The sequence below is a fragment of the Vipera berus genome (assembly GCF_964194415.1).
Source record: "Vipera berus genome assembly, chromosome: 3".
Classification (NCBI taxonomy): Eukaryota; Metazoa; Chordata; class Lepidosauria; order Squamata; family Viperidae; genus Vipera; species Vipera berus.
In genome coordinates this window covers 58,141,164-58,156,646 of record NC_138204.1, presented here as the reverse complement: position 1 = coordinate 58,156,646, position 15,483 = coordinate 58,141,164, and the positions used below count along the sequence as shown (strand labels likewise).

Sequence of the window (15,483 nt, the reverse complement as noted above, 5' to 3'; positions counted from 1 at the left end):
GCTCCGGATGGCGCCCGACCTTCGCTCCTTCCGTCGCGATCTGAAGACACTCTTATTTGAACAAGCCGGCCTGGCCTGATGGGGGATGGGTTGGGTTTTTATTGTCATTTTTAATATATGTATTTACTATTTTTAGTTGGGCATATGTTTAATTTTCTTTTAACTTTTGTATTTTTTATATATCTGCCCTGCTCACCGCCCTGAGTCCTTCGGGAGAAGGGCGGTATATAAATAAAATAAAATTAAATAAATAAATAAATAAATAAATAAATAAATTGTTCCAGTTTAATGTGTGGCTTTGCCCTTGCAACACTAAATACACCTATCTAAATGGCAGAAAGCATTCCATTCTCTAAAATAATTAATTTCAAAGCTGATGTGTCAAGAAATGCTTAATATGTTTACTTCTTGCATCTTCTATATAGAAACTAATCTAGTTATTATCAGTGGAACTAAATATGAGGTATGATTACTGACTATTTCCAATATTGATGTTTAATATGTATTTTCATTGAAGAAAGGATAAAGAGAGAAATAGTAAATGATTTCTGGCACAGAGAATAGAATAAGAAATTATTACAAAAGCCTTCACTGATAAAAGATCCTGTTTTCTTCGAATTAACTAATTCTGCTTTTTCCATTCCTACTTCAAAGGAAATCAGAGCTAATTGCCTGAACAGATTAGAGTTCTATGACAATGTAATTTAATTTTCAATACTAGCACACTGCCTTTTACTCTGCCTGCTCTTTGTCTGACAAATGGTTAATCTCAATTTCCTTCTGTCTTTCTTCCCATGAGTTTAGGGTACTTGCAACTGGCAAAATGTAGTTAGCTACATACTAGACTTTGCTTGGCAGAAAGTGAAGAAGAACTAAACAGCCTCTTGTTGCGGGTGAAGAAGGAGAGTGCAAAACTTGGGTTGAAACTAAACATTAAGAAAACCAAGATCATGGCATCCGGCCCTCTCAATTCCTGGCAAATAGATGGGGAAGAAATGGAGGTAGTGACAGATTTTATTTTCCTGGGCTCCAAGATCACTGCAGATGGCGACTGTAGCCAAGAAATTAAAAGACGCTTGCTCCTGGGGAGGAAAGCCATGGCAAATCTAGACAGCACACTAAAAAGCAGAGACATCACCCTGTCAACAAAAGTGCGTATAGTCAAGGCTATGGTCTTCCCAGTTGCAATGTATGGCAGTGAAAGCTCGACCATAAGAAAGGCTGAGCGCCAAAGAATTGAAGCCTTTGAACTATGGTGCTGGAGAAGACTCCTGTGAGTCTCTTGGACTGCAAGGCGATCAAACCGGTCAGTCCTAGACGAGATCAACCCTGACTGCTCTTTAGAAGGCCAGATCCTAAAGCTAAAACTCAAATACTTTGGCCACCTAATGAGAAGGAAGGACTCACTGGAGAAGAGCCTAATGCTGGGAAAGATTGAGGGCAATAGAAGAAGGGGACGACAGAGAATGAGGTGACTGGATGGAGTCACTGAAGCAGTAGGCGTGAGCTTAAATGGACTCCAGAAGATGGTAGAGGACAGGAAGGCCTGGAGGAACATTGTCCATAGGGTCGCGATGGGTTGGACACGACTTCGCAACTAACAACAACAGACTTTGCTTATAATGCATTTCCTAGAAATCTCTTTTATGTTAGTTACAAAATTTGTTTTTCTAAGCATTGCTCAAGTCAGATTTCTACCTTCAGTAATGTTCAAATGCCTAAACAAAAGATTTCAACCTCCACCACACCAAATTCCAGCCATGAGAATTTTTCCAAAATTATTTCCTTCTTTGAAGTAACTTCAAAACTGAGAAAAATGCAGAAGACTTTTTTTCTACTTGGTCTTAGACAGATTGGAAGAGAAAACTGACTTAATGAGAAACTGTCCAACCCAACCCCATTTCAAAATAAAATTCTCTTAATAAAATAACGAATTATTTCCTAAGAAGTTTATCCTATTTGAACAGAAGTTTCCCTCTCACTGCCCAAAAGAAATAGACATTTAGCTCAAAGTTAAAATATTATTGGCAATGCATTCCATAGTCAGTGAAGTGATTCTAGGCTTAAAACAACCCAATTCTGAATTTTTTCCATTATGAATGGATTTGCCTAGCTGTTCCCTTGTTGATTCAAAACTCATTTTGGATTTAATTCCAATGCAGATTAGATGTTTTGATTAACCCTATACATCAGGTGGGAGTTCAAAACATCTGGAGATTACTATGCTAATCTTTGTTCTAGGTCATTCATAAATATAAATTTAAAGTGGTAGTCTCAGTGCAACTCCCTGGGTGTCCCATTGTTTAGTTTCAACTATTGTGAAAGTTGACCATTTATTCCTAATCTAAGGTCTAAGGTCTGCAAATCAGATAATTATAAATGAATAAAGAAACCTTCATTCTACTGTTAGTTTATTCAGAAAAAAGGTGAGAGATCTATCAAATGTGTTTTGAGAATCCCAATAATCAGTGCATATGAATTTACTACTGTCCACATCCACATTGGGACTCTCTAAAACAGTTTCTCAACTTGGCAATATATCAGGAATAAATGTAATCCTGAAAAGCTTGTGCTTTCTTAAATCCTTTAAAAAGTTTGTATTACATTGGCTATCTCTTTCTCTCTGTCTCTCTTTCTCTCTCTTTCTCCTTCTCTCTCTCTTTCCTCTCTCTCTTCTCTCCCTCCCCCCCTTCAAGGTCATTTATCTACAATTGCTGATTTTAGGGATAGGAAATTTTACATGGGAGACTTTTTTTTAGAACTCTTGGATTAAAACCAATTAAATCAAATGAACAGGTATTTCAGATTCTTCTGAATGTTACATGGGAAGGCTCATAAGTGCTTTTTCAAGAGCCTGATTTAATGGAATTTGAATTCGGAAGACAAAATTCCATCTAGACGATCTCCTAAAATAAAGGACAAGTTGGTTGCATCCAAAGAAACTTTGGTGAGGTACTTTATGCTATTTGCATAAATATATATCAATTGTGTAATTATAAGGTAAAGGTAAAGGTTCCCCCGCACATGTGTGCTAGTCGTTTCCAACTCTAGGGGCCGGTGCTCATCTCCGTTTCAAAGCCGAAGAGCCAGCGCTTGTCCAATGACGTCTCCGTGGTCATGTGGCTGGCATGACTAGACGCCAAAGGTGCATGGAATGCTGTTACCTTCCCACCGTAGTGGTCCCTATTTTTCTACTTGCATTTTTATGTGCTTTCGAACTGCTAGGTTGGCAGAAGCTGAGACAAGTAACAGGCGCTCACTCTGTTACGCGGCACTCGGGATTCGACCCGCCAAACTGCCGACCTTCTGATTGACAAGCTCAGCGTCCTAACCCACTGAGCCACCGCGTCCCTATAATGTGTAATTATACCATTGCACAAATAATATAAATTAGTATGCATTATATGTTTTTAGATTTAATAGACATTTAAGATTAATAGATGTTTTCTCCTCTCACCTTTTCCATTATTCAGGTTGTATTTGCATATCTTTATTAGTATGTAGCTTTGTGTTAAATACATAGATATAATAGTGACAGAAATGCCAGTTTACCTAATAATTTTTTAGATTTACTATATTATATTTTGCTTAGGAGGTCTTACAAAATAATTATATTAATTAAAATAGTATAAATTATTTTTCTGCAGGAATAATGCTACCTATTCACATCTTAGTATTTTAATCAGTAAATTATTTTTGCAAATTTTGGCCTATGAGATTTCTGAAACCTTGAAGAACTTGATTAAGTTATTTGTAATTTGTAAGGGCCCTTTAAAGGTTTTACGACTTTAAAAGAATTCAAACTATTTAAACTTTACATTTAAACTTTACATTTACATTTAAAAGTTATATTTAAACTATCTAAAATTAAATGATCTGAATAATGTAAACTATTTCATAGATCTATTAACTTTTTTTCCTCTTCTGTAGAAGTCATTGTGGTTACAACGAAAGATGTTCAGAAAGTGCTAAACTTGGAGACAAAACTGAAGCTGGATATTGTATGTATTGCTGATGATGCAGATATGGGAACTGCAGACTCATTACGGCATATTCATGAAAAAATAAAGGTAATACTAAGTATTTAAAAATCATTTTAATTTATCATACTATGAGTAATGTGTATATGAGTGAAATATAGAAAGAATTCAATAGATCAGTGTTCACTAAGGAGATTAAGCAAACTTTTAAAATATCTAAATACTTTCAGCATAATTGTGTTAAAAAATGAATGTACACAAATATATATATATATATTTATTTATTTATTTGATTTGATTTGATTTATATACCGCCCTTTTCCCGAAGGACTCAAGGCGGTTTACAGGGCAAATTAAAAAAGAGATACAATATACAGATTAAAATACAATTAAATTAATAGCCCAACACTTTAAAATTAAATTTAAAACCTTAAAAACCCCTCAGTCCAGGCCAGCCAGCTCAAATAGCCAGGTTTTTAGGTCCCGGCGAAACAAGCGAAGGTCGGGGTCGATCCGGAGTTCCACCGGCAGCTGAAAATATGAGCATTGTTGATAAATTTCTACTATTATTTCCACTGACTACTTCAAATTGATCTTACCCATATTTTATCTATGTATAGTACTGTTACATAATATTATTTATTTGTTTGTTTGTTTTCTATGCTGCCCATCTCCCCTACAAGGTGATTCTGGGCAACTAAGATAAATCCTCATCTTAGGAAATGTTTATATCTTGTAAAGCCTGTATACATTTCTGAACTCTTTATTTGCTGCTGTGTCCAATTCAGTTTTAGGGACAAGATGAACAAATTAAGCCAACCAATGAACAATAATGTAATGTGTGCCACATCTTTGAGAAAGTATGAGAGAGAAATCCATTTGCTAAATAATGTTAAAAATGGATTCATATATCTATTTAGACGCTAATACTAATACAAAGTAAGTTCTACACCTTGAGTTATTTCTAAAAATAATAAAGGCAGGATACAAATAATTAAATATAAATTCACTATGGATCATAGATTTCTTCTAAGAGACCTAGTTTATTTCTAAATTCAGTGAGAACTGAAACACAGGAACAAAAATAATTCTAGGTATGACCCCATTTTTCATTATCCAGTGTGAAACAATATTGTATTTATAGGTACACTAAAGTGCATGTAAATCAAACTTCATTAGAATATTTCAGGCCTAGGTTATTGATTTTTCATGTTCCTTAATGATTACATGTTCTTAAGGTTAATATTTAATTTTCAACATTTTCTGAGGTACCTTGATCCAATTTAAATTATTTGGATGCTGAATTAAACATTTAATTTAATCACTTCTTAATCAGTAATTTAAATAATTTGAAATCTACATCACTAATATCAAAAAGCACTGAAGTGAAAATTGAGGAAGTCATAACCTTAGGTCATGAAATGAACCTGTTGTTGCATCAGATACACTGGCAATAAGAAGACCAGAAAATTGGTTTTTCAATGACTGATGAAAATTTGGTAAAGCAAATTAGAAATCAGGGTCAAGCACATATTAAACGGATATATCTTGCATTGATAGAAATTGATTCAGAAACAGAACTTGTTAAAGATTGCATGATAAAGTGGGCTCAGAATATTCAAGAAGTTATTACAATGGATACTTGGGAAAAGATCTGGGTGAGAAATGTAAAATTTACGCAAGCCCAAAATCTAAGAGAGAATTTTTATAAAATGTTTTATAGGTGGCATTTAGATCCCAAAAAGCTAGCAAGTATGTATCCGAACTACCAGCCTAAATGTTGGAGGTGTGGTGGTGAAGATGCAACGTATTAGTCATTTTATAAGAGCTAAAGTGCGATAGACCTAATACCGGTAGTTTATTGTTGTTAGCATATGGTAGTCTATGATTGTTTTTTACTTTTATACCTTGTATTTAGCTCTGGGAAGTCAGGGAAGGGGAGGGGGGAGGGTTGGGTTGGGTTGGGAGGGGGGGTGGGGGTGGGGAGGGGTTGTTTTGTTAAAGATAAAATGTATTGAAAAACTTTTCAATAAAAAAAAAGATACACTGGCAATAAGTTTTTAGTCTGAGCTGTGTATCCACTTCTGGTATGGTGGAACTGAACCTTCTTATCGCTGCGGCCGTGAACAGAACTGGTTTCGTAAAATTAACGTGGTGCTCTTTGACTGGAGTTCTTTAATAAGGGGGAAAGTGTCTCCTTTTCTGTTTCGGTGGCCTTGCATCCAGCTCATCGCAGTATTTTGTTTCCTGGCAGAAAGCAGTGTGTGAACTTGGGCAATATTTCGTCTGTTTCCTGAGGTTTGGCAGCAGCATCTGTAGACTCAGGTTATGCGGGAAGAGCCCATGGCATAGCTGCTTCCCGTGCTATTATTACTTCTCTTGGGAGTAGAAGCAATTTGGGCATGAGAAGGAAACCCACCATCAGCACTTCCTACACACTCTCACTTCTTTATAAAATTACAAGGAAAAGCCCTGTGCAATTAAGAGTAATGATGGGAAGGGCTCTTGCTCTGTTCGGTGTGAGCCAGAGACATATAGAACCACAGATATGGCCCCAAACTGTACTGCCTTGGTAAGAAGACCCTCCATTTTTGCTGGCATGTACATAGATAATGTTATGTTGGTTTGGAATATGAAGATGAAAGCTGACACATTATTTTTCCCTCTCATCCTGTCAAAGGTCTTCTCCAATTTATGTCAGTAACTACATTTTAACCAGCTATTAAAATATAGTATTCCAGCAGTATAACAGAGTGGAAAAATGTACATTTTCCTGCATTAATGAATGTTTACTTATTCTAATGGAACCTCTGACTAAACCGTACAGTTAGATACTAGTAGGACTTTGACTGTGAAGTAATGATCGGTGGTCTACGTAGTGTTTCCTGATTCTTTCAGAATAAAAGTTACAAAAAATGTTCCCATGATCCTTCATAATCTCAGGGGTTGCCAGTATCTCAGGGGTTGCCAAAAGAAGAGGGAGTCAAGCTATTCTCCAAAGCACCTGAGGGCAGGACAAGAAGCAATGGAGGGAAACTAATCAAGGGTAGAAGCAACCTAGAATTAAGGAGAAATTTCCTGACAGTTAGAACAATTAATCAATGGATCAGTTAATTAATTAATCTGCCCCCAGAAGTTGTGAATGCTCCAACACTGGAAGTTTTTAAGAAGAGATTGGACATCCATTTGTCTGAAATGGTATAGGGTTTCCTGCCTGAGCAGGGGGTTGGACTAGATGACCTCCAAGGTCCCTTCCAACTCTGTTATTGTATTGTATAAACAATGAAAGAAGCAGTAATTTCTTGGAAGAGCTAAGCAATGCAGATTTGCGTGCTGGGTACATCTTTTGGAGCCATATTGTGGAAAGTGTGATGTCACAGCAGTGGTCTGTATGCTGCTGAGGGTCAGTGATCCATGTAGTTTTGGACAGACAAGTTTAGCGCTTCACTTCCTCTGCTAAAAAACCTCCTTTCCAAATACATGACATAAGAAAGCTCACTGTAATGGCTGGGAAGTGGAATCTCTGCTTCTGGTACACTTGAGATGAGTTTGGTGACCATGGAAAAAAAGCATAACTTGTAACAGAGATGTTTTTGGACTGTTGGTGGATTGAAAAACAAACCATGAAATAAGTGCATAGAGACAAATGGATGTTTTACTCCTTTGCTTATGAGTTAATTTTAAAATAAATAAATAGAGCATTTCATTTCTTAAAGCAGTTTACCAGACCTCTTTTACTGAGGCTTAACTGATGCTCTCTGAAGCGCCATGTATAGTTCTACAGTAAAAATATTTTAGAATGCCTCACTCACCTCTTAACAACATTACAGAGACATCTATACAACAAAAATCATAAGAGTTCAAGAGATTGACAGTGGAATAAATAACAGAAAATCATAGGAGTTTTGGTATGGTCTGTGTCTCATAGTGGAATATATGTGAAAATACTTAGGTCACCACACACAATCCAGAAACAATACTATAATAATAATAATAATATCTTGCTCATCCTTGATATGAATTCATTTTGAAGTTCTCTCTTAAATCTGGATCTTATTATGAAAAAGGAATGGTTACAGAGAGGACCACTGTAGGGAATATCAAAGTCGAGTTCAATTAAGGTTATGTTAATCCAGTTTTCTTGCATAAACATTTTTCCTCTATGGGCTGATCAAAGCAATAAATGTATTTCCGGTACATATGTGGTAGGGAAGTATGGAGTTGTTCATCTTGCTGAAGGTCACTGTGTATATTTGCTGTTCCCTTATTTTACTTCTGGAAGAGGGTGGGAAAACGTGTGGAACAACTTATCTGTAAGGCCCATCTTGTAAAGTAGTGCAACGTGCCCCATAAAAACTTGGAATGGAATGGCTTATAATACTTTCTAAGCACTGATGATGCTTCTTCAAAACAGAATTAGTCTATTTACTACTGAAATTAGAAAAGTTATCTATGGAGATTCTCGATCATTCAGGTCATGGTTGTCCCAAAGATGCTTTTTCTAAAAGGCAACTAGACCTTCTTGGTTTTTGTTTTTTTTTCTTTGAAAATGTTTTGCTTCTCCAAGCTGAAATGAAGAAGCTTCTTGGATGAGAAATGAAATCTTTTCAAAGAAAAAAAAACCTTCCAGTTACCTCTTGGAAAAAGCACCTTTGGGATAGAAAAGATACCTCTTTTGCATCTGCTGTAGAAGAGAAGAAGGGTTACCTCTCCTGTGGGTGTATTCTCAAAAGTTCTAGAATCAAGATCAAGTGAAGTACTAATACCACTTTACAATGCTTTGGTAAGGCCACACCTGGAATACTGCATCCAGTTTTGGTCACCACGATGTAAAAAAGATGTCGAGACTTTAGAAAGGGTACAGAGAAGAGCAACAAAGATGATTGGGGGACTGGAGGCTAAAACATATAGGGAACGGTTGCTGGAATTGGGTATGTGTAGTTTAACGAAGAGAAGAGTGAGGGGTGACATGATAGCAGTGTTCCAATATCTCAGGGGCTGTCACAAAGAAGAGGGAGTCAAGCTATTCTCCAAAGCGCCGGAAGGCAGGACAAGAAGCAACGGATGGAAACTAGTCAAGGAGAGAAGCAACCTAGAACTAAGGAGAAACTTCCTGACAGTTAGAACAATTAATCAGTGGAACAACCTGCCTCCAGAGGTGGTGAATGCTCCAACACTGGAGGTTTTTAAGAAGAGACTGGACAGCCATTTGCCTGAAATGGTATAGGGTTTCCTGCCTGAGCAGGGGGTTGGACCTCCAAGGTCCCTTCCAACTACTACTACTACTTCTTCTTCTTCTTCTTCTTCTTCTTCTTCTTCTTCTTCTTCTTCTTCTTCTTCTTCTTCTTCTTATTATTATTATTATTATTATTATTATTATTATTATTATTATTATTATTATTATTATTCTCCTTAGAATTGAGAATTAGGTTGCTACTATTCTTTCTTTACTATGGATATTTTATTGGTCCATACCAAGGGTAGGCAACCTTGGCTCTTTTATGACTCGTGGACTTCAACTCCCAGAATTCCTGAGCTAGTCATAAAAGAGCCAAAGTTGCCTACCCCTGGTGTAGACCATTAGAGCTTTGAAGAGAAATGGGGGCTATATTCTCTTTTAAAAGATCATGAAAGTAGAAAAAAATTGGCAAGATTTGAGTGTCCTGGATGGCAGAAACTGATAAGGCATTTGATTGAAGTTGAGCTCCAGAAAAAATGTATTCTTGGCGCTGATTATTTTAAGTTATATAATAAGCTGAATAAGTCTTATCAATTCAGTGAGACCATATTGAAATTATATAAATATGTGTGTCTAGACAAATCTTCACCAGTAGTGGTAAGTTGTAAATGTGGATTACAGCTCCCCAAATACTTAGTGGGAATTGTGCAACACAGTATCAGTATATACTTATATTAGTATCAGTGTATTGGTACTGTACATATGAAGTTGATATATAGTCGTTAAAGAAGATGGTTACATCTTCTTTCATGCTGATTCCTGTCGAATCTCCTCCATATAAACAGCTTTATTCCCTGTGCTGTAATTTAATAGTATGTAATACCTGACATTATTTACAGAGATTCTCACAGAAGTTATGCAATTGCTATATTATTGTTCAGAACTTTAGAATGTGTATATAGGTCTAGATTTCCATCTGTAATAATTTGGATCAGAGTAATGTTGATAGATAACTCTAAATTATTGTCATTTTGGTTGAATGATACAGTTCTTGAAAAGGAAAGCTTAATTTAAATACTTATCCATAGAAATTCTGAACATCTTACAAAGCCAATTTGGCATTTTTTCAGTTTTCTCCATCTATATTCTATAATGTATTGATTAGGGAAAAATAAACTGGTGATAGTGAAGGTGTGTCTCATCCAGTTGTTGGCAAGGTGAGATAAAAATAACCATTTTTAAGTTCAGTCTGAGACTTTTTTATATATATAAAAGTTGAATTTTATAAGGTTAGGGAGGGGATATAACCAGGGTAGGGATTAGGGTTTAGGGTGGCGTTAGGATCGGGATTGGGGTGGGAACGGGGTTGGGAACAACATTGAGGTTGCCCCCCAATAACATTTTCAAGCTTTAGCAAACAGACTATTGTCCGGGTACATATGTTCAATGAACGCTAATTAATATAACAGTAAATAGCTGTAATGTATATGCTAAACGATAACCATAAACGGTATCAATCAATACATATCATTCTCCTTACTAATATATATTCAAAATAACGTATCACATTCATTTCTCGCTTTGACCATTGGTAAAATTTATCCTATGTTTTAAAATAAATTGAATCCTCTTTCTCTTTAATCTCTAAAGTTAATCTGTCCATTTCTGCACACTCTAAAAAATTTTTTTTATTAAAGAGTTTTACAAAAACAAAATTTTACAATATATCCCCAAATCCCTCCCACCCCAAACCCACCCACTTCCCCCCCACTTCCCAGAGCTAAGTACAGGATTATAGTTACAATAATCATATTCTAAATAAAAATTATGCATAATATACAATTAACCAAATTCATAATGTGCTTTAACTCCCCTTTAACATAACTACAAACAAAGTACCAATAACAATATCCCACTAAAATCTACTCATAAGCTAAATGGAACTTTTTAGTCCCATATTTGTTCTGAATATAATTTATCCATCTCCTCCAAACTGAAATATATCTTTCCTGTGAATGATCTTTCAAATAAGCAGAAATCTTAGACATTTCTGCAAGATTCGAAACTTTAAACACCCATTCTTCTATAGTGGGCAAACTATCCTTCTTCCAATATTGTCCCACTAGTAACCGTGCTGCTGTTATCATGTTCAACATCAAGTTAGTTTCTTTAACATCACAATCTACAACAATACCCAATAAAAACAATTGCGGAGAAAACTTTATCTTTCTCTTAAAAATCTTTTGAATGTTCCACCAAATTTTGATCCAAAAAGCTTTTATATTTCTACAAGTCCACCACATGTGAAAATAGGTAGCTTCTAAACTACCACATCTCCAACATTTAGACTGTAAATTAGGATACATGTTGGACAACTTCTTGGGATCCAGATGCCATCTATAAAACATTTTATAAAAATTTTCTCTTAAATTTTGAGCCTGAGTAAATTTAACATTTCTAACCCAAATTATCTCCCAGGTGTCCAACGAAATTGGTTCCTGAATATTTTGTGACCACTTTATCATACAGTCTTTAACCAGTTCCGTTTCCGAATCCAATTCAATTAAAGCATTATATATCCTCTTTATATGTGCACAATTTAAATCTCTAATTTGTTTTACTAAATTTTGATCTGTAATTGTGATGCCAACCTTTTGATCTGACTTCCACCTAACTTTCAATTGGGTATATTGAAACCAAGAGTAACTTATGTTTTCTTGTCTTAACTCCTCTAATGATTTAAGTTGCCAGTCAATCCCTTGCAATCTAAGTAGTTCCTTATAAGAAACCATGTCCATACTCACTCCCATAGATACGCCCTCTATCGCGTGTCCAGGAATTCCCCAAATCGGTATTTTATAATTTAACTTATAATAATACTTTTTCCAGACACGCAATAAAGCACTTCTAAGAATATGGGATTTAAAAGCCCTGTCCACTTTCTTATCGTAAAGCAAATATGCATGCCATCCATATACCAAATCCCATCCCTCAAGATGAAGTATTCTCTTGTTAGTTAAATTAAGCCAATCACTAACCCACGTCAAGGCAACCGCATCATAATACAATTTCAAATTCGGCCCCTTGAGTCCCCCTCTTTCCCTAGCATCTTGTAAAATCTTAAATTTAACTCTTGGTTTTTCCCCCGCCCAAATAAATTTGTTAATACCCTTCTGCCATTGATCAAGGTTGGCATCCTTTTTCAATATAGGTATCATTTGAAACAAAAAGAGAAACTTTGGTAGAACATTCATTTTAACAACTGCAATTCTTCCCAGTAATGATAATTGTAATTTTTTCCAATTATTTAAGTCCCTTTGTACCTTCGACCATAGTGTTTCATAATTATTCTTATACAATTTTACATTTGAGGCTGCAATATATACTCCTAAATATTTAACCTTCTTCACTATTTCAAAACCTGTTAATTTAGATAACATATCCCTTTCACTCATAGATAGGTTCTTAGATAATATAACTACTTCGCTGCCCTCATCGCGTCCGCAGATAATCGCCCGGCCGCCCTGTTTAGGGTGACCCGCTCCCTCCTTAATCAGGAGGTTAGTGGGGAACCCTTGCAGGGGCGGGCCGAGGAATTTAGTCAACATCTGTCGGACAAAATCGCTCGGATTCGGACCGGTTTGGACTCCGACTGGGCAGTATCGGACGATCAGGACACGAGCGGTCTTGTCAATGTCACCTGGGAGGAGTTCGATCCTGTGACTCCGGAGGAAGTGGACAGGATCATGGGGAGGCTGAGCTCCACCACATGTTTATTGGACCCGTGCCCTTCCTGGCTGGTTTATGCAGCCCGGGAGGGGACACGAGGCTGGTTCCAGGCGGTTATATCTGCTTCTTTGAGTGAGGGTAGTTTCCCCGCCGCCTTGAAAGAGGCGGTGGTGAGACCTCTCCTCAAGAAGCCTGCCTTGGACCCGGCTGTTTTGAATAACTTTCGTCCGGTCTCCAACCTTCGCTTTCTTGCGAAGGTTGTTGAGAGTGTGGTGGCGCATCAGCTCCCTCTGGTCCTGGATGAAGCGGATTATCTAGACCCGTACCAATCGGGCTTCAGACCCGGGTACAGCACGGAGACGGCATTGGTCGCGCTGGTGAATGATCTCTGGAGGGCTCGGGACAGAGGATACTCCTCTGTTCTAGTCCTATTAGACCTCTCAGCGGCTTTCGATACCATCGACCATGGTATCTTGCTGCGGCGTCTCAGGGGATTGGGAGTGGGAGGCACGGTTTTTCAGTGGTTCTCCTCCTATCTCCTGGGATGCTCGCAGTCGGTGTTGGCAGGGGGGCAGAGGTCGACCGCGAGGCCTCTCGCTTGTGGAGTCCCTCAGGGGTCGGTCCTCTCGCCCCTTCTGTTCAACATCTACATGAAACCGCTGGGTGAGATCATTCGTGGTTTTGGAGTTGGGTATCATCAGTATGCTGATGATACCCAACTTTTCATTTCGACCCAAACCACCCCAGTGATGCCCTCGACGTGATGTCCCGGTGCCTGGAGGCGGTCCGGGTCTGGATGGGGAGGAACAGGCTTCGTCTCAACCCTGACAAGACGGAGTGGCTGTGCGTACCGGCATCTCGGGATATTCAGGATATCCCACCCCTCATTATGGGGGGTGAGTCTTTACCTCCTGTAGATAGGGCTCGCAACTTGGGAGTCCTCCTAGACTCACAACTCTCTTTAGAAGATCATATTGTAGCTGTGACTAGGGGGGCGTTCGCCCAGGTTCGCCTGGTGCGCCAGTTGCGGCCCTATCTAGACCGGGATGCCTTGCGCACGGTCACTCATGCGCTCGTGACCTCTCGTCTTGATTACTGCAACGCTCTCTACATGGGGCTACCCTTGAAGACCACTCGGAGGCTCCAACTGGTACAGAATGCAGCCGCGAGAGTTGTATTGGGAGTCTCCCGATACTCCCGTGTTACACCTTTGCTCCGCGAGCTGCATTGGTTACCAGTTGTCTTCCGGGTGAGGTTCAAGGTGTTGGTAATGACCTACAAAGCCCTCCATGGCATGGGTCCAGAATACCTTGGGGAGCACCTGCAGCCGGCGTCAACTTCCCTCCGCCCAGTACGCTCCCACAGAGAGGGCCTCCTCAGGGTGCCGCCGGTCAAAGAATGCCGACTGGTGGCCCCCAGGGGGAGAGCGTTCTCTGTGGGTGCACCGGATTTATGGAACCATCTTCCGGTTGAGCTCCGGATGGTGCCCGATCTCCGCTCCTTCCGGCGCGACCTTAAAACCTATCTCTTTAAACAAGCTGGCCTGGCCTGATGGGACGGGGTGGGATTTTTATTAATGACTTCAATTTTAAATTTGTATTATCTTTGGGCATTGTTTAATTATGTTTTAATAATTTAATTTTAATTTTTGTATCTAATTTTTATGTATTGCCCTGTTCACCGCCCTGAGTCTCTTGAGAGAAGGGCGGTATATAAATTAAATAAATAAATAAATAAATAATATCTTAGTCTTATTACTATTCACCTTAAACCCAGAAACCTTACCATACTGAGTTATAATTTCCATCAAATCTATAACTGACTGTAACGGTTGGGATACTGTCACAACCAAGTCATCAGCAAAAGCTCTCAATCTATAATCATTCTGTTTTATTTTAATTCCCTTTATCATAGAGGACTCTCGAATTTTGATTAATAAAATCTCTAATGTTAAAACAAACAACACACTCTAAAATTTTCTTGATTAAGCTCTCTTCAGTTGGTAGGTTTTCAGTTTTCCAGTATGGGCAAATACTATTCTCGCTGCTATCAATACATGCAATTTTAGATACTCATTCTCCTTCTCATACTTAGCTCCTAGTATTCCTAATAGAAACAGTTCGGGTCTAAGTTCAGTCTGTATTTTAATCATCTTTTCCAACCACGTGTGTATCTTAAGCCAAAAGTCTCAGACTTTTGAATTATAATCTTAGATATTTTATTCAAATAGAAGGATCAGAAAGAAAGATAATCGTGTTTTTATATAATAACATATTGGTAAATAATACTATAAAAGGAGCCACTTTGGTATGGTGGTTAAGACACCAGGCTAGAAAATGTGAGACCACATGAGTTCTAATCCTGCCTCAGGCACAAAGCCAGTTAGGTGACCATGGACTAGTCGCTTTTGCGCATAAGAGGCAGTGGCAACCCATTTCTGAAAAATCTTGTCAAGAAAACTGCAATGACCTGTCAATTACCAGGTGGAAGGTGTGGATGCGTGTGCAAGCACGTGTGCGCGTGGACACACACACACACACACACACACACACACACACACACACTACTGCTAAACTCTGAAATTGGTGGTGGGCA

At 38.1% G+C, this 15,483-nt stretch overlaps 1 protein-coding gene across 3 annotated transcripts in view; it reads left to right on the top strand.

Annotated features, from left to right (window-relative positions):
• Nucleotides 1-15,483, top strand: part of EIF2B3 (eukaryotic translation initiation factor 2B subunit gamma) — a 105,549-nt gene that overhangs the window by 3,932 nt on the left and 86,134 nt on the right. For 2 of the 3 annotated variants that reach the window (XR_014026022.1, XM_081324566.1), the window contains exon 3: nucleotides 3,931-4,070. Coding sequence is in view for 2 of the 3 variants with exons in the window: in XM_081324566.1 (XP_081180692.1) it covers nucleotides 3,931-4,070 (140 nt within the window). In the remaining variant the exon portion in view is untranslated. Of the gene's footprint in view, nucleotides 1-3,253; nucleotides 3,361-3,930; nucleotides 4,071-15,483 lie in introns of those variants that run through there. The other variant, XM_081324567.1, reaches the window with a different exon arrangement.